Below are 19,757 nucleotides of genomic sequence, written 5' to 3'. Positions count from 1 at the left end.
TATTCATTTAAGTTGTATTTTTTAATCAATGTAGTTCCGTATAGGATTGTTTAAGGCTTCCAATGATCTAAGCTGTTACAAAAATGTTTCGAAGAAGCGAAAATATGTCATGGCATAAATCAGCCACCATAAAAACATAACATTTTGGCAGAAACAATCGCATTACATGCACCTGCTCAGAAATATTTGTTCTCGTTAGAACTGAAAATATTAGATTTTTTCGAATTTTGCACGGACACACGTTTTAAATGAACAGATACTGATTTGTTCCAGGAAGTCAACTCGAAAGTGATCAATATAACTTGCAAGAACTTGTTTCGCAATCGAGCTTAAAATAATGTAAATAACTAAACTTATCCATTTCATTATTTTGTTGTTTCTTATGATTTTGCTTTTTATTTTAGAAAAGTGTCTGAATCACCGGACGATAATGCGTTCACTGTGGAAGATGATTTTAAAAGCGACAAAATCATCAGGTGTGAAAAGACCAATATCAAAGCCTCTCTGTATCAACTGATTCTTGGGTAATAATTTGTTCTTATATGCAAATATCATGCAATTGTTTTCAGAGTTCTTCGATTTCAAATAACGCATGAGTGACTGAGTGAGTGAGTGATTTGGTGAGTGGGTAAGTGAGTGAGTGAGTTGGTGCGTGAGTGAGTGAGTGAGTGAGTGAGTGAGTGAGTAAGTGAGTGAGTGAGTTGGTGAGTTGGTGAGCGTGTGAGTGAGTGAGTGAGTGAGTGAGTGAGTGAGTGAGTGAGTGAGTGAGTGAGTGAGTGAGAGAGTGATGCTGACATTAAAACATTATTTTAACCTAAGTATTCTTACCTGCGGTGATATACAAAAGTACACTTATTTGCATATTCTGTGACAGTAATAATATATTTTCATTATACTCGTCCATTAAATTTAAAAAGAGTAAAATACATTTTTACGATTCTCCTATCTACAGACAAAACGCATTTTCTTTTTTTTTTTCGTTTTTTATTTGTTCATTACCTTCCACAGTGCATACTACGATCCAAGATCAGACAGCAATGAAGCTACTATAACAGTGACAATTATTGTGAAAGGATTACCAGAACGTAAATATTCTGCTTTATTACTTTTACGTGTAATGTTTTTATTTGAAACGTTAATTTACTCATATAATCAGTTATAAAATAGAATGTCTGTGGTAAGATCTAAACTTATTTTGTATTTTTTCTTGTTAATATGCAATGAAAAACTTATTTTCGTTTAAAGACGCTTAATGAATATTCAGAATGTTTTGAGACTGATCGGAATTTTTTCTATAACAATGCATTGTATCAAATATTTGTTTGTTATATTATATATTTAATTTGTTGAAATAGAAATGCACTTAAAACTTTAGTATTCAGATTGTATAATATACATTTGTCGTGGTTATACACCACTAAATTTTAAGCAAGTGCCCTCCCACGCTTTGACCACCGTCTTTATCGTGAATATTATATTATTCAAAGGCCCTCTGAAACTTGCATCAAAAGAGAACGGATTCATTTATGAAAATTATGAAATGTTATAGCTAAGGGCAAAATTTATATAAGGAGATATTATTATTTTTTTTGATAGACATTGGTTTCAATAATAACCTCGTGTCCAATATAACGCATATAATACGCATCTGGGTTTGAAATATACATTCTAATTATGTTAAAATGTAGCAAATACACTTTACAAATAATAAAGTGCTACACTTGTGTACTCATTTGTCATGCTTAAAGGCAAGTACACAAAAAAACCTCTCAAATGGATAAGGAAATACATTTTCGTGATATCATGAATGACAAAATAGCGAGGCCAAAATCACTCGTGGTTAGAAAACATATGTATAACTAGTAGAATGTGAATATAGAATACTTTAACCATAGAAAGCATTTGTGTTTCGCTAACATAAGATATTTCGTGATAATGTTCTTTTTCTTGTCGACAAATGGTAGCAAAGACAACAGATATGAAGACGTTTTGAATAAATGAGAATTCAAATTAGTCACGTCATAGAAGGACAGCTAAATTAGACGAACATAATAAATGCAAACTAAGATAACATCATCTCATTAAATAATCAAACTAGATATGCGGATCAAGTAGGTGTCTTAGGTTTAAGCAATATGGATTCTAATACTGACTGCTATCATCAGAAAAAAATGCTATTAAATATAATTGTCGTCATGAATGTCTGTGACAGAGAGTGACGTCATAGTTTCAACTCAGGTGCCCGCTCGTGCCTAAAGTAATGGAAGGGGAGGCATCTGAGGTCTTTTTCCATCGGTATTAAGCTTGAAAGTCACAATTGTGGGTTTGATTTTCAAACCAAAAACAAATATTAAAGTAATACATGTATATAACGATTTTTTTCTGAAATAATTGTATTACTGAAATTATTTGTTAAGTGTCAAATGTTGGTAGTTGCACGGATAAAATATATGCCATGCACGTAACAAATTATATAAATTTAACTGCTTCCGTCTTTCATTCCGACATTCTGTCAAAAATATTCGGACACCCTGAATGAATTATAAATTAACAATGTTACTTTAAACAAATAGCTCGGCGAAATTTCATTAAATCATCATTACTTAAGCGTGAACGATACAATTTCATTTGATAATCGTGAGTGTATGCAATGTTTATACATATTCAGAGCTACAGTCAAACTATGTAAAGATTTCAAAAGGCCGCGTACAACAAGTTGTTTACAATACACATATTAAGCTTAATATTCTTCGTTATTTCATCTCTCCTCTTTTTAATATTATTATTTTAAATATTATTTATTATTATTTATTATTATTATTATTATTATTATTATTATTATTATTATTATTATTATTATTATTGTTGTTGTTGTTGTTGTTGTTGTTGTTGTATAATTGTATGATACAATGACATTTCCCCTTCACATGGTTAACACAAAAACCAATGGCCGTAATTTATGTTAAAATACATGACGAAACTTTCAAACTTTTGTACAGCTAAAAAACCTGTATGGGTCAAGCCGAATCCCGACTCAACAGCTGATGACCACGTTATAGATTTATTAGAGACTTCTAAAGCTGGGGACGTTATTCTGACACTGTCAGCCACTGACGAAGATACTGAGGCTGCAGGTTTATCATTTAACATGGATAAAAGTGTGAGTTATACATTATATTAAAATCTTTTTAATCTCTATATAGTCTTTTTATGATTTCATTTGTTAAGTGTTTGACATCCCACTTCCCCTGATGTTTTCATCTACTGTCGACTCATCAATATATCCCCCCTCAACATCAAGCATAATCAGGGCTGGAAATCAAAACTGCGTCGTATCCTACAAAATGTAAACAAAGGCCGCCATCTTGGAACGAAAACATATGTTTTTGTTAATTACTCTATTTGATGGAAATGACTGTAAACCAGATATATGTATTAACACGCTACACTATTTTCCGCTTCGTTCTGTATATGTTGCTTGCACAACTATTTTGTAAAACAAAAGTTATAGCGAACTTGCAACTCGAAGCGGAGCAGAATTTTTATGAAAATGTGTGGATACGACGCAGTTCATATTGCTTTATCTATCGTTTTTTCCTTCAAATAAATTATATACTCATTTCAGAGATTACGATTAACTTCGAAATATAATTTTGCATCATTTACTAAAATTTCATTTTAAAGAGATGTTCATTTTCTAAAAAAAATAATGAGTTTTACCAAATGATACGACACAGTTGAAAATAAAATATGATACGACGCAGTTGTATTTTTAACAGTCTTTCCAACAGGGATAATTTTGGCAATATTTGTCTATTTTATGGAATAATCACTTGCGCTTGATAAACAAAAACCCAGATTATTTTCGGTGTATAGCGATGTTCTGTTGATTTTGATTATTTAGAATACATTGTGTCATGTTTAATATAACATTTAATTTGAAAGTTAACATTGCGGAAGCTACTTTACTGTTAAACATGAACATGTTACTTAATTTATCATATTTTTTTTAAATAATTTCTTATATTTTCCTGTATGTTCAATATTATCCCTATTTTTGGCAAAAAATATAGAAGTCTTTTAACATGAATTTATTTTGGTTAGCTACGCTCTAAGTAAACTGTGGTTCTGCATGTTCTGGGTTTGAGGTTTGTTTTCAAACTTTCACTCTACACAATAGCTGTACTGGGGCGAAGACTTCAGGTGCGCCTTTGTGCATTATTTCAGGCAAAATGATGCACCTGCAGAGAACCATCGACATTTTGAAACATCCCTGTTGGTTTTCGACTTCATAGCAGTTCAGTTCAAGTGATTTGAATTCAGTAAACATAAACAGCTCAGCTTCGGTCGAACACCTCTCTGATTTTTTTTTCAACAATTTGTCAACGTCAGCTGTACAAATAAGCAGTTTTAGATTTTCTTATTAACTTCTGGCGTGAAGTTTTAAGATTATAAATATTTGAATTAATTATAAAGACAACAACATTTAACTTTCTTATTGAAATGAAATATTTCCTTATAAGTTAATCTCTAAGATCATTTTTACCTTGATATTTCGGTTCAAATAGCAGAGAAATTTTCAATGTAAACAGGGGGTTAATCGTCTTTGAAAATTAATCAAAATTTTTCAGGCAATTCATTTTCAAATAAAAATCACACTTTAGTTTGAAGGTATGTTTAGATGCCATGTCTCTAGTCTGTGGAAAATTCGATGCGATAATCTGACCTAAATTTTCTCTTCATTATAGTGAAAACTTCTTCAATAATATTGAAACATCCTGTCGTGCATACATTTGTATCTTTATCGGTGCAAAGCGTAAAATACCTTTGCAAAACGGACACCTTCTTTACAAAATAATTTGTAGTTTTATCATTTGTAACTCAATTTTGAAAATTTAAAGTTTTTTTTTTAATTGAGAAAAATGATACTTTAGTCCAAAAATAGAAAATACATTTCGTAGACCTGTTCTCATCGGCGATGAAGAAATGCAATACGACAAAATCGGGGTAAAGTTCCGTGGCGGAGAACATAAAATGACTGAACGGAACGCATACAGTACCGTATACTTGTAAAAATATATCATAGCTTAACCATTTATAATATAATTTTAAAAATTTATTGTTCAGTTTCAAATAATAAAGCTCATCTGTTCACAAAATGAAATCGGCACGTAAAAGACATAATAACGGAATTGACAGAAATTGTTGCTAATTATAAGTAACAAAGGTAGGCATGCAATTTGTGCATACTTCCCTTCAGAAAGCAAGAGACCTTTACAAAATTTGTAATTCTTTATTTTTTTTTATTTATTTTTTTTTTTTTAAAATTCAGAATTTTGATACTAAATTCTGTAAATGAAAAAAGTAACCACCCTAATTTCGAACTCACGGGATAAAGTTTATAAGCATGCTAAGGCAACACTAGAACACGTTGTCATATGGGTGTGCGATCACGTGTTTCAATGTATATATTGTATTTGATACAGCTTTTCGGAATTTGTAGATGCTTTATATGACAGGAATAAAAATGCGACCGAAAAATGAAGCCTTTACATTTTCCATTTTTTGTGAAATCAATGAGTGACCTCTGCATTTGACTTAAGTTGTAAACAAGAAATGTTGGCATACCTAGCACATAATTTAATAGCTGAACCAATATGCAGCCTGCAATGAAAATACAACTGCGTCGAATCATATTTTATTTTCAACTGCGTCGTATCATTTCGTAAAAATCATTATTTTCTTAGGAATAAACATCTCTTTTAAATGAAATTTTTAGTAAATGATGCAAACATTATATTTCGAAGTAAATGGTAAACTCTGAAATGAGTATATAATTTATTTGAATGAAAAAACGATAGATAAAGCAATATGAACTGCGTCGTATCCGCACATTTTCAAAAAAATTCAGCTCCGCTTCGAGTTGCAAGTTCGCTATAACTTTTGTTTTACAAAATAGTTGTGCAAGCAACATATACCGAACGAAGCGGAAAATAGTGTAGCGTGTTAATACATATATCTAGTTTTCAGTCATTTCCAATTAAAAGAGTAATGAACAAAAACAAAGGTTTTTCGTTCCAAGATGGCGGCCTTTGTTTACATTTTGTAGGATACGACGCAGTTTTGATTCCCAGCCCTGATAATCAAAGTTTGCCATTTCAAAAACCTACTCCTAATATAACTGTGTTTCATTTGTTCATATTGCATGCCGTCAAAACAAATCCATTAAAATTAACAGAGGTTATTATCTGTGTAAGCTTTAAAGGTGAAGCAAAGGTTGAACCCTGATCTCATAGTAAATCAAAATGTTTCATGTATTTTCAATGGCTTTCTCTTATTTTTTAACGTCATATCGCGAGGTTTAAGTGAGGGTAACATCAATTCTCAATATATATCTAAAGGGTTAAGCGCATGTTTGTTCCTGTTGTCAGGATGTAAACAATCAAGTGTTTTAATCGTCGGCTTATAATTGTTAAGTTAAAAAGTATGTTTAATATATATTAAAACATTTCGGAGAGGCTGTTTTAACAGAAATATGTAATACTTTAACAAAGCATCATCCCTGTTGGTCCAAAATGTCCCTACCTTTATAATTACTGTTACTGTTGCCATGATCATATCGTATTAAACAGTTACTAAAATTGTTGTCCCAGTATTTTGGACAGCCCTTGACTTGCTTTTTGACTTCTAATTATCTACATAATGATAAAAAAACATATCTGTGCTAACAACTTATTGAAGGTTTAACAATTATGTAATGTCTTTATATCATCATACATAGGCTCCGGCTACTAGAGACGTTTTTATTGTGGAAGGAAACGAATTAAAAGTTAAAGCTGGTGTAACAACTGACACATTTGATATAGAGAAAGTGGGCGTTGTTGACACGTATGCGATTATTTTAGAGTAAGTTTTATAATACTGTGTCATAAATTGATGTAAAATAGAAAAATCTTTATAGTTTTAAACGCTGGAATTAGAATTTATTTACATTTTATATAATGTGAAATATATTTTTTTGGATAAGTATAACACAATTTATCTACAATGTGAAAATATATTAAAACCATTTTCTCTTATATCTACACGAAAAAAAACCCCAAAAACAACTGCTAATGTTATTTTTCTTATTGTGATTTTAGAGTGAGTGATGGGACATCAGCAAAACCTTTATCAACAACAATTGCTTTACAAGATGTGAATGATAACAAACCAATATTTAGCGGTTTATTTACAGCTAATATTGGAGAAAATGCTGAAGCAGGTTTGTTTGTTTTATAGATAGAGGATATTGAATGAGTGTAGGTTTAATACTAAATTTATTGAACGAGTTGAATAAAATCATATTATGCGAGCCTCCGGCGAGCATAATATTGTTTTATTCAACGAGTTCAATAAATTTAGTATTGAATCTACACGAATATAATATTCTATTTATCACATATATAAAATAAGAACGGTAAACTGTAAACAAAAGTCATTTTTCTTTGACGAGCATATAGTGTAACGCTAATATTAGCGCGCTTTAACGTTATGTTTATAGTGCAAATGACGTGACGTCAAAGTGTTATTACACTAGTGTAATATTGTCTAGTGTAATATCGTTTTTATCAAATGGCTTTATTACACTCCTGCGCCGCGGTTTATGTGATAAAGTATTGTATTTTTTATTATTGTATTATATTGCTAATTTTCCTGAGAATACATATTATGAATCGATAAATAAGTAATCCTAGCTCAAAGATTTTATTTGTAAAATGATAATCTTAAAGTATTTAATATATTAGTTATTACAATTTCGCAAAATTATTTGAGCTTCTCTTTGACAAAACAAAGATAATTCATCCGCGCAGTCTGATCAGGATCCATTCTGTTCGCTTAAATACATTATAACAAGTAGAGAAACTGATAGAGAACAGCATGGATCCTGGTCAGACTGCGCGATTGCACAGGCTGGTCTAGATCCATGCTGGTCGCAATTGTATTATCTTGGTTTTGTCATAGCGCGGCTCAAAATTTTAATCTCTGCTGTTTGTGGGGGGTTTAAATATACAATTAATGAATCAAAAGAGAACAACGTTTACGAAATGCAGCCCTTCAAAAGCAACAAGTAAGAGCACCGAAGAGGAATCACAGAGGTAGGGGCGGGTGGAGGAATGGTTAATTATTCACAAAAAGGAAGATTAATTTAAATAAATAGTAAAGATATATGTCGAGATATGAGGGATGTTATACGATTAGGAAGGGTGGAGGGGCAAAAACGAGCGGGAAATACTTCCCGAAAAGATGAAAAAGAAAATGAAACACCGGTACAAAGCACATAAATTTACCTAAAACATGAAGAAGAAATAAGGTGGTATATTACTTGGAAATTAAAACTTAAACTTAAAACTTAAAACTTAATTGTGCATCAATCTGTGCCCATAAAATGTTTCCTTATCCGATGCAGTGGTGCAGTGTAATTAAAATGACATTGAAATTTTTTTTTAAGATTTTACTTTCAAATGTTATATTCAATGTTATGAAAAAAATAAATATATGATAGGTGATTGAACAATATAATTTACGTGTAAATCATTATTATTAAATATCTTAATTATTACTTGTCATAAGAGTTTTATGTTTTGTTTGGTTTTTATAAATATATAACAAATTTAGTGTAACGAGATAGACAAATTAATTTTTATTGCTAAGCTATACATTTACAGGTACGACTGTTATAACTATCACAGCATCGGACGCAGATAAGAGTGCAGAGTTTAACGCAGTTTCGTTTAAAGTTGACGGTAATAAGACTTTTCTCCAATAACTTGCGTTTTTTATTAAATGTATTTGATTCCTAAAATATGATGGAAATACATAACACTAGTATTTATCTTCAGACAAATAATCATGAAAAATACGAGAAGATACATGTAATAAGGCATAAAATAAGGCCCGGAAAACGGGTAGGCGACGCCTACTATGTGTTCAGTTTAAAGGACGTCATGGCTTCTCGAGATTAACGCACCATTAAATATAGGTTTGGTTTAACAATTTTAACACGATTCGAACTGAGAATAGCACAATTTACGATAAACGATGAAATTATTGGTTAATTTTCATTATCTATTTCTTTCAGTTCCTACAGGTTGCTAAGTTGATCTAAGAATTCTTATTTTATGTTTAAGGCTTTGAAACCTTTCTGGAGTTGCAAAGTTTGTTCGCAATTAAAAAAAAGCATGGGCACATTTGAGTTAAAGAAATCATGATTTATGTTAATTCAGTAATTGTTTTAAAAGTGTATACTATGTCAGGTGTAAACGTCGATTCATTTATGAATTGTTTCAATTTTACTAAAATGATGGTGCGTACAATATGTAGAATATGGTTGTTATACTGTTGAAATGAAAGCAGTAAATTGAGTTCAGATATCTTTAAACCCGCTTTATATCGCTTATGAATAATATAATATATATATTTAAAACTTTTATGTTACTTATCGTACGTAAATTTGATTGCAAAACGCCAAACTTAATATCTATCTGGAGCCGTGCAGCCTAAATTTTGTTACGACAAGGACAATTTCAATAAAGCTTAAGTGAGTTTAACAGTTCTCATCATTTCGTTCTCTTATAAATAATATTAGCGATATACAAATGCGTGACATCTCAAAAAAATAGTTGTTTGTTATTTCACACAAAGATTTTAGCATTTTTGTTGTTATTTTAATCAATGAAATTTGTGTTTAAGGTGTACTCGATTCAGTTTTCATATTAGATGGTGACAAAATTTTAGTAGCAACTGGCGCTACTTTCAGTCGTGCCACTACTCCAACTTACAAATTTACGATAGAAGCTTCCGACTCCACTAACACTGAGACACAAGAGTTTACGGTGAACATAAAAGCAGGTTTGTTTGTTTGCTTGATTTGATTTTTAAGCCGATGTTAGCACATTTTTAGTCATATAAGGCGTTCGGTCGCCCAAGTGACTTTACAGGATGACCATACAATAAGTTAATAACCAATTTCTCCACAAATAACTGACTGCTTAACCTATATATTTTCTGCATCAACGGTTAGAGACAATGGACCATAAAATTCAATGTTCGAGATCAAGAGTCACAAGATATTTTGCCACGCCCGATAATCGAACCCGCCGCCAATGGATTACTGTCGCAAAAATATCAGAATCAAAACACATAGTTATTGTAAAGTTATTCATTGTGTCACTACAGTTTGCTGAGGTTTAGGCCAGACAATTTGTCCGACACAACTTAAAATTCATCGATGAGACTATATCATGAGAAACAACATACTGACCCAAAACTTCTGATTCAACATTTCACAATTTTCGATCTTTTACCTTGCTATTTTATGAATTTTTTTAGAGTTTTACTTTCCATAATTGGGTCCTTTTGTTGTCTTAATTACGAGTAAAGATAATCTCTTGCTTTCAATAGAGGTTAGAATCGACCTCTTAGCTTTTAAGGGGCAACACTTTTAACGCATGTGAGGGATTAAGAACAATTTCAGTCTGGAAAATCGGTGACTTTCAATCATGGTCTTCATCGTTCGCTTTTCAGACGGTACTAATTGTGAAATTTTCTCTCTCCTAATAAGTTGAAGGGTTTTATCCCCTTAGCAAGTTGAAGGGTTTTATCCCAATTAGAAGAGGGACAAATCCTTTCAATATATTTAGCGTGGTAAGGAATAATTCATGATTGTGTTGTTTATAGATACATTTTACGAAAACACATCACAGGTATTTAAAATTCCACTCAAAGCCTGAATTAAATCTGAAAAAAAACATAAGCATTACTTAAAACACTTTCTATCGGTGGAAACAAAATTACATGACAAACATCTGTCGAGTGTTGTTGCTATTGCGAATACTGATAACTTTTGTAATTGTATTTTCTTTTCATGTCATTTGAACATCTTGTCATTCGATCAACCCATGCAGTTTTGAGTCTGAAAGATATTTATATAAGACAACATTAAGAAAACGTTCTGTCAGTTAGTTTTTGTCTTTGTCTTAAAATCTTTTGATAAACTTATTGCCAAGTTCTGAACTATCAAGTCGTGAAATATATTGCAGTTTTGGTTTCTTTTATAAAGCGCCGGTTTTTGTTGACCCGGACCCGGATAGCTCGAAAGAAGAACATAAAATCTATATGTGTGAATCCCTTCAAAAAGGAGATACAATTATGACGCTGTTAGCTACTGATGAAGATTCAGATGATAATGCTTTGACTTACAGCATTGGGGATAGTGTAAGTATTATTTAACCATAATATTTTAAGTTTTATAGATACTGATGTTCTAGTTATCAATGAATTTGACCTTGAGAAATAAGCTCGGCTTGGTGTTACTTTTTCTTCTTCTAGAATTATTTGTTTTAATTATTCGAACAAGCAATCATTCATTTTTGTATAAAATAGATAATAACATCCATCACAAATTAACGTGAGTGTTGTGACTTATTTTCTTGCACAAGACTTCATGTATTTATGAGATATACGTCTGAAATTGAGGGCTACCAGTGGGGAAATTAGATTTGATAGTCATGTTGATAACGAGGAAATTTTATTTAAACTTGTAGTTAAGCATAAAATAAAAATTTGTGTGTGTATGTGTGTGCGTGCGTGCGTGCGTGCGTGCGTGTATGATGTTATTTTATATCATCGAATAAACTTGAAACAAACATTATTTGCTCTTGTTTTTTAAAACTCACTCGATGACACTCGATGAAAAAGAATTTCATTATAAACAAAACAAACAAATTTCCTCTTTATATACCAACAATATATATGCATTTTTAATAAAAAGAAAGTTGACAAGGCTACAATGGGCACATTTCAATATTAAGTTTTTCCAAATATTGATAAAAACAATAGAAATTATCAATATTATTTTCTTCCTGAAATGTTGCTTGAAAAATCTTTGTTTAAGTTTCAAGTGATTTGGCATAAGCATTTTTTATGGTTTGTTGTTATGTATGATATTACATTTATCAACATAGTTTTTCATTGCATTACAGACATTTCATCACAGACCAATTTACTTTATCTATTTTCAATTAAATATCAAAACTTATCTGTGATCGAAAATTAGCTTGTTTGTTATTGAAATAGAATATACACAGGATTATAATAGAGATAAACATAATTATATAAATAATTGTTCATGTTAGTAACCGGAATTTACGTTGAAATGTTAGCGGCGGCAAGTTACTTTCGTTTATACATTTCCTATTTCATAAAACTTTACCATTTCTAGGCGAGGATTTCAAGTTTGAAATTATTTGTTGACATGAAGTGGAAGCTAAAATATTTGCTTTTCAAGAAATATTAGAATACTAGATATTTGCTTTTCAAGATATTAGAAATGGCTATAAATTGTTTACACTGTAAGTAATCGATAAATAAAAATTTTAAACGCCTCTTTTTTATTTGTAGAGTGAAATTATTCAGTCATTATTTGAAGTAGACGGAAACTTGTTAAAAGTAAAATCTACAGTGGATGTGGATATCTTTAATTATGAAGAAGAAGGCGCAGTATTAAGTTATACAATCGTATTGAAGTAAGTTGTTGATAAAAGAAAATAAGTATGGTAATATATTGACACCAAACTGTTGTTTAAGTTTCTTTTTGAAATATCTTTGACATTACGGACCTTCTCTCTTTAGGTATTTAATTATTGTGCCTTAGTACATACACACAGTGACGTTCTTCGGTCGAGCGCTGTCTCAAGTCAGTAGGAAATCTTGTAAAATTTCGATGTTTTACCATTTTAATATTCATTTTTTCGTATTGTTTTATTACATAAGCACTGTTTATACGGTCAAAACACATAATATATTATCTGCAAGGTTCGTGAGATGTACGCAGTAAGGTATGTTTTTATCCAATGTGTAAAGTCCTACGTGTTGTAAAATCTAGGCCGCGGATGTCTATGGATCTTATTTATATTTTCAAAGTTATTAAAGCTATGATTGTTTCTTATGTTGTTCATTTTGTTTTCATATGTTTTGCGCTTATTTTGGTAAAATCTATACTCTTTTTAATCATATGCAAATAAGTTGGACAAAATTGTCTTTATCATCTAATAAGTCTTATCGAATTCAGGGTAACTGATGAACTTGGATTAATGTCAACACTACAAACAACAATAGAAGTCGAGGATGACAATGAATTCGCTCCAGTTTTCACAAGTTCCACTGAGGCTTCCATCCTAGAAACATCAACTGGAGGTAAAAAAACAATAAAGAATTACATGTACAAAGCTCACCCTCGGATAAATACATTTTTGACAAATTTATAGAAATCTAGCGAAATTTGTTCTTTACATGTTAAATGTGAATAAGAGCATGTACAAAATGTTTGGGAAGCTGAATTTTCTTTTATTGGTCAATTTGATTAAACAAGAGTCAGTTCAACAATTATCAGTATTTTGAGCATAATATGAGCCGCGCCATGACAAAAACAACAAAGTGGAGGAATTGATAGCGAAAATCATGGATCATTATCAGACTGTGTTGGTCCGGATCTATGCTGGTGCAAACACACTATGTTGGTTTTGTCGTAGCGCGGCTCATTTGTATTTTAACAATGAATTACTTTCGTTTTTATTATAAATTAAATAACAAATAGAGATCATATAGCATATAAATGTATCATAATCTTGCTAGGGTGAACTCATCGTGTTTAACCTATAATCAGCTAGGGGCATCACATTCTTTCAATGCTACCATGCGAGTCAAGATCAACTGGCACATCCGTACCTGCACTGACGGCTGCAACCAATTAAGTTCATATTTAGAAATTTGTCTTTAAAAATGGCTGGTGTAAATTGTCCAAAATTAAAATGGATAATTCATTGAATATGTTAAGGGGCGTACTGTGTTTCGTTTACTCTCGAAACATTAGATTTTCTTGCTGTATTACGCTGTCCGCCTGTCAGTCTATCATTCCGTTCGTTGACAATTTGTTGTTGTTGTTTAAATTTTTCACAACTGGATTTATTATAACCAAACATTATTTATCTTGGATCTGGTTTAAGTTTGAATGTTGTGATTCAATAAATTGACTTTTGTAAGTCAACTGCATTTGTAAAGAAATTATTTCTATCACTTACCTTTGATTATTGTGTACATTTCAATACATGTGTGTGTAAGAAAACAATAGCAGGTCAAATATTAATCCGAATGTGAAAGTTTATATTGAAAGCTGTCAGTTCTATGTAAAAACATAATATTCGAATTACTTTTAAAAACATGATCAAACTCAAATATGTTTTATGGCACTCTACGTATCGGATCTCAGATAAAGTCTGACCACATTTCATAGCCATTTAAAATTATAATGTGCGTGTTTAAAATGAAATTCATGTTAACCAGGTATATTTATTGAAACGGGAAGTTTCTCAAACCCTATTACAAGTAGAGAAACTGATAGCGAACAGCATGGATCCTGATCAGACTGCGCGGTCTGGATCCATGCTTGTCGCAAAACCATTATGTTGGTTTTGTCGTGACGCAGCTCAATTAAGCTTGAACAACTCATTTACACAGAACATTAGAACGAATATTTGAAATTACGTAAATTGGTTTAACCGGTAGATTTAAGATAAAGCTTTAAAATATCGTTGTTTAGAAAGAGTATTCTTCTATTTGAGAAATAATTTACCCCCAAAAAATTTTATCGCTAAATAAAATCACTGGAGTTCGGGTGCGAGATATTATATGAAGATCGTATGGTGGCTAATTTACGCCATGTCATGTTTTCGCTTCTTTGCCTCCAAAATGCGAAAATCGTATTTTCGAAATTTTTGTATTTCAACGCGAAAAAGCGAATATACGACAAAAGAAATGTGAATATAAGACATATTTAATTTTTTCTCTTGTCGTATTTTCGCTTTTTTGCCTCGAACATCTGAAAAAGCGAAAACATGAAGAGATCTTATAAATGCAAATCATGTTGAAACTTATACATGTTTTTTAGGCATTATTCTTAACTATAGCAGGATTTTGTTTTATAGATATATTTTGTACGTCAACTAGTTAGTGTCAAATATAAAATAAACATTTAAATTATTCAGTATTTTCTTTATATAAATAATGGAAATGAGATGACAACTGCAAACTCACATAAGTTATGAAAAAAATATCTTTCTTAATCAGAAATGAAAGATGCTGCTAAATGATTTGGTTATCTGAAAATGCTTCTAAGAAACTTATTAGTTTTATGCCAAACGGGGAACTCCTGATATAAGCAAACATATCATGATTTCGCTATAAGCAGAGTTTACTGTACTTTAGAATGGTTGCTATTATAAGTCATGTTTCTGGAAATAGATTTTATCATCTAAATAATATCTTTACTTTCTTACTATGAACAGGTACAACAGTAATCAAATTAGTAGCATCCGACCAAGACGGTAATCCAGAATTCAATAAAGTATCTTTTACTTTAAGTGGTGATGGTAAGTTCCTATTGTTATAGTCCATTGTATGTTAATTCATGTAGGATGCACGTGCCAATCTGCATATGAAATTTAATCTATATAACTATGTATAATTTTTATGTGCCTTGATATTAAAATTGAAATTAATTTAATTAGCTCCGACTCAATTAAAACATTCACATTCTGCTCTTGTGAATTCCGAATATTTGTTATTAACCAAAAATATATAACTTTGCAGAACTGAATTTAACAAAGCCAAGTTTACAGTGCTCATGGGCGAGAATAATTCAGTTTGTTTGCAACAGCAATTCCAAAATTTTCCCAACCATTTAGTTTAATAATATATATTTAAATATAATCCGCAGATGCATCATCATTTGAAATCGGTGGGTCCAGTAACGACGAGATTCTAGTTAAAGATGGCACAATATTTGATTTCACGACTAAATCATCCTACAAACTGACTGTAACCGCCTCAGATAGCGATCCAGATGATCCTAAAACCACGAACCAAGAAATTACAATCACTATTTTAACAGGTAAATATGGTTAATTTTGTTTCTTTGCATTTTTGTCAAAACACCCTTTTTTGTCATAACCAGGCATAGATCAATCTACAACGGTTTATAGCTTTTGTGAATCACTAACCAGCAATAACCAGTTTCTCTGCAAGTGACCAACTATTAATTGACAAGATTTTTTAGATGAGCTTTGAGAGACGAATGCCAAATATCATCAATTGTTACGGAGAAATTTCGGAAAGCCCGAGGATGAAAGTAGCGATTCATGTTTTGATTTTGAATCATGAAAATTAAGCCTTTTGTCCATTGACAATAGTTTCAAAACCCTGTATATGGAAGTATAAAAATAACTTTCTATTGCGCATGATCATAATTTGTCCAATTACTTTTCCTTTTCATTTTTTTTATTTACAGCACCAGTTTTTAACGAACTTAATGTAGAAAAGTCTACGACCGTAGGTGACGGTGCAGGAACCGATGCGACCATTTATATAATAAATGTCAGTGACGAAGATAACACTGGTACTTTATCGATTTCTATCGTTGAACAAACTCCATCAGAAATATTCATGCTACAGGATAAAGTCCTAAAGCCAAAAAATACTATCGAAGGAGACACAGGGGCAACGACATATAAACTTAAGTTCAAGTATGTAATACAGTTCAAATTTCAAATTAACGTTCTCCATGGCATTCGATAGAAAAAATTAGTTACCTTTCTTAAATTATGAATATCATAGAAATACTTTGTATAAAGTAATAAGAATATGTAAGATTTATGCATTCCAATTATTTATAATGTTACATTAAAGAAACTGAAAATTCACAGTTTCAAATAAAAAGATTTAAGTTAAACTAATGATGTTATATTTTAGTACTTCAAGCGGAAATTAATCTTATGTCTTTTATAATGTCCTAATGACAATCCTACATGCTCATAATCTATTGTCGTACATGAATGTATATATAGAGCATCCGATGAGAAACACGAAGTCACCAGTGCATATTTAACAGTTACAATTACCGAAGTAAATGACAATGCTCCAAAATTTGAAGACCCTGACCCTACCGTTGAGATACTAGAAAATAAACAAGCAGGTAAATGTTTGTTACGAATATCATAACATATGTTCTGAAAATAGACAGATCACCTCTTTGTTACCGAATAACAAACGTGAACATTTTTTATTTATCATACAAATTTGTTTATTGAAGGATTTACTGAACATCATTTTGTATATGACGTTTTTGAAAAAAAAGTTTTAGACTTCCCACCTATTTGAACCCACATGTGGGTCGTGTGCATAATTTCTTTACATTTTTACGCTTTTAAGCCTCAATGAAGCTCTTTCTCCAACGCTTGATACTCATACCACATTCTTATAATGACACTGACAAGGATTCTTTTAAACATTTTGCTTTCTAAATTATATAATTATTGAATCTTAACCGATATATTACGACGTTCCTTTTTATAGTTTTGAAGTGGTTAAATCTGCAAAAGCTGTAATTTACTTGCTGCAAAACTCATAAACAATGTTTTTATGAAGCCCGCTATTTGAACATGATATGTTCACCGTCACTTCAATGTACTAGCGGCGTTTTACTGCACACATTGCGAATGAAATGGTACCTAGATGAAAGTCTATTAAGACCTGCGACACGAAAATTTCGGTCCGTACCAGTTCTCGTTTTATACTGCACCAAGACGGGTATAGTTTTTATACCTTAATGCAATGCCACAAGTAAAGCTAACTAGTAAGGAATAATAGGAATCTGACTCTGTGTGTATTATCTCTAAAGACAGTGGTGCTGACATGTCTGTATTGGTTCAGTTTATGCCTTGGAATAATTTTAATATATCCCGCTTAATCGATATATATTATGTATAGATTTGATTTCTTAATTATAACAAGTAGATATGTTTGGTTGAATTCAAAAAGGAAAAGCACGCTTTTAATATATAGAATCCAAAAATTAACATGTTGAATTGTCTATGCTATTCGCGATATCTCCGTTGGTTTGCATGTTTAAATGTTGAATTCTGCTAGGGGCCGTGAACTGTAGTTTGTATTTGATCTTAACGTATATAATCGGACTCAATCAAATTTGCCGTTTTGAGTTTGCATTAGGAATTCCTATTTTCTATATTCTTTGGTTGTGACGTACAAAAGTCGCTTTACTGCTGTGCTGAAAAGAAATATGCAAAGTAGATTGCTATATAACTATTATAATACTTTCAATGGCATATAATACTGTTCAATTTGTTGGTTATGTAAAGCGAGGTTACTTATATTTGGTTAAATTTGGTTAAGATCTTATACTATAATGCCTTTATTTTAACGCTCATATGATAATGTTAAATTTGTTGGTAATGTAAAGCGAAGTGCCACGTGTGACTTATGTTTGGTTAAATTTGGTTACGATCTAATACATTAATGCCTTTTTTAATGCGCTACAAAAAAAGAAAAACAGCTATAATAAGCAAGAACTACGTCAGCATAGAACTTTTGCATTGTTCATACAAAACTTAAAAAAACAACAACAAGAAATGCCGACCGACTCATATGCCCCCCTTTCTAGCCATCGACTCATATTATTGGTAATTTTGTTATAGAAACTTGCCATAAATGTGAACACGGAAGTATTCAGTTATCGAAATAAAAAACGAAAAATAATGACCTATAAGTTATAACCAATTAATATGTGCAATAAAGAGACCTTGAGCTAGCTTTGAACTAGTGATCCTATTATGACTAATCAATATGTGAAATATGAAAACTTTATGATATATAGTTTTCAAAATGATATGCGGAAACCGTTCTTACATATAAGATCGCTGTGACCTTGACCTTTGAACTACTGTCATCCAAGGCCCCCTTAGACTCTGTGACCCCAAAATCAAAAGGGGTCTGATTAAACTCTATGTGAAATATGAAGACTTTGTGATAAACACTTTTTTAACCATTCTTACATTCAAAGACCCTCTGACCTTGACCTTTGACCTAGTGACGCCCTCCCCCCCCCAAAAAAAAATGGGGATCATCTACTGTGTATGACCATATAAACAGCTTTCAAGATAATGAGCGAAAAGCCTTCTACCGTTCGTGTCGCTCAGCAGTAATTTTACTTATTCAAAATCACATAAGACTTGACTGCTTCGTAGCCATATACATGTAAATACGTTATTAATTTAACAAAAATATACTCCATTATCTTTACAAGATCAGATAATTATTGTCTGTATAAAGCCCATGAAAATTATCATTTTATCACAAATTACATGTTCTGAACATGTTACATGTTCAAAAACGCCGATTACACAGTAATCTCAGGTTGAAATTGTCCAACAGACTTTTTGCAGAACTACTTTTGTCAGAATGAAAAGTTTAAGTTTAATAATTACGCCTTTTTGTATCATTATATACTCTAAAAAAGAACGCTCGCCAGTAAGTACTTGGACATTTTTAAAAACCACATTCACATTCTCTTTGTCAAAAGGGATATTCTACGAAAACCTGTGCTTGCTTTTTCAAATGCCATATCGAAACATAAACTGAAATGTTGAATCATTTAAGAGGGTTTAATCTAGCTCTTGGCAGTTGATATATAAACTTAAATATATTATTATTTTTTGTCTCGAAACAGTTTGTGTTGTTGGAAATCGGAAATCTGTTACAAAACACGGTTAACAAAAACCGCAAAGATGCTAGTATACTATCTAATTATTCAATTATTTTTAAAACTCAACAGACCAAAACCCATGTATAATTAATTAACTGAATTT

At 31.4% G+C, this 19,757-nt stretch overlaps 1 protein-coding gene across 1 annotated transcript in view; it reads left to right on the top strand.

Annotated features, from left to right (window-relative positions):
* Positions 1-19,757, top strand: part of LOC132738630 (protocadherin Fat 4-like) — a gene marked incomplete at its 3' end in the record, with an annotated part of 44,708 nt that overhangs the window by 8,532 nt on the left and 16,419 nt on the right. Inside the window, 14 exon segments of the mRNA XM_060726189.1 lie at positions 405-524; positions 1,009-1,085; positions 3,000-3,160; positions 6,782-6,906; positions 7,143-7,264; positions 8,709-8,786; positions 9,733-9,891; positions 11,102-11,256; positions 12,442-12,566; positions 13,112-13,236; positions 15,384-15,467; positions 15,815-15,988; positions 16,385-16,619; positions 16,941-17,068. Coding sequence (XP_060582172.1) covers positions 405-524; positions 1,009-1,085; positions 3,000-3,160; positions 6,782-6,906; positions 7,143-7,264; positions 8,709-8,786; positions 9,733-9,891; positions 11,102-11,256; positions 12,442-12,566; positions 13,112-13,236; positions 15,384-15,467; positions 15,815-15,988; positions 16,385-16,619; positions 16,941-17,068 — 1,868 coding nt within the window.

This window comes from Ruditapes philippinarum, unplaced genomic scaffold, assembly GCF_026571515.1.
Source record: "Ruditapes philippinarum isolate M1 unplaced genomic scaffold, ASM2657151v2 ctg338_1_1_1_1, whole genome shotgun sequence".
Taxonomy (NCBI): Eukaryota; Metazoa; Mollusca; class Bivalvia; order Venerida; family Veneridae; genus Ruditapes; species Ruditapes philippinarum.
The sequence above is the reverse complement of the archived record's forward strand: the minus strand, read 5'-3'. Positions and strand labels throughout refer to the sequence as shown.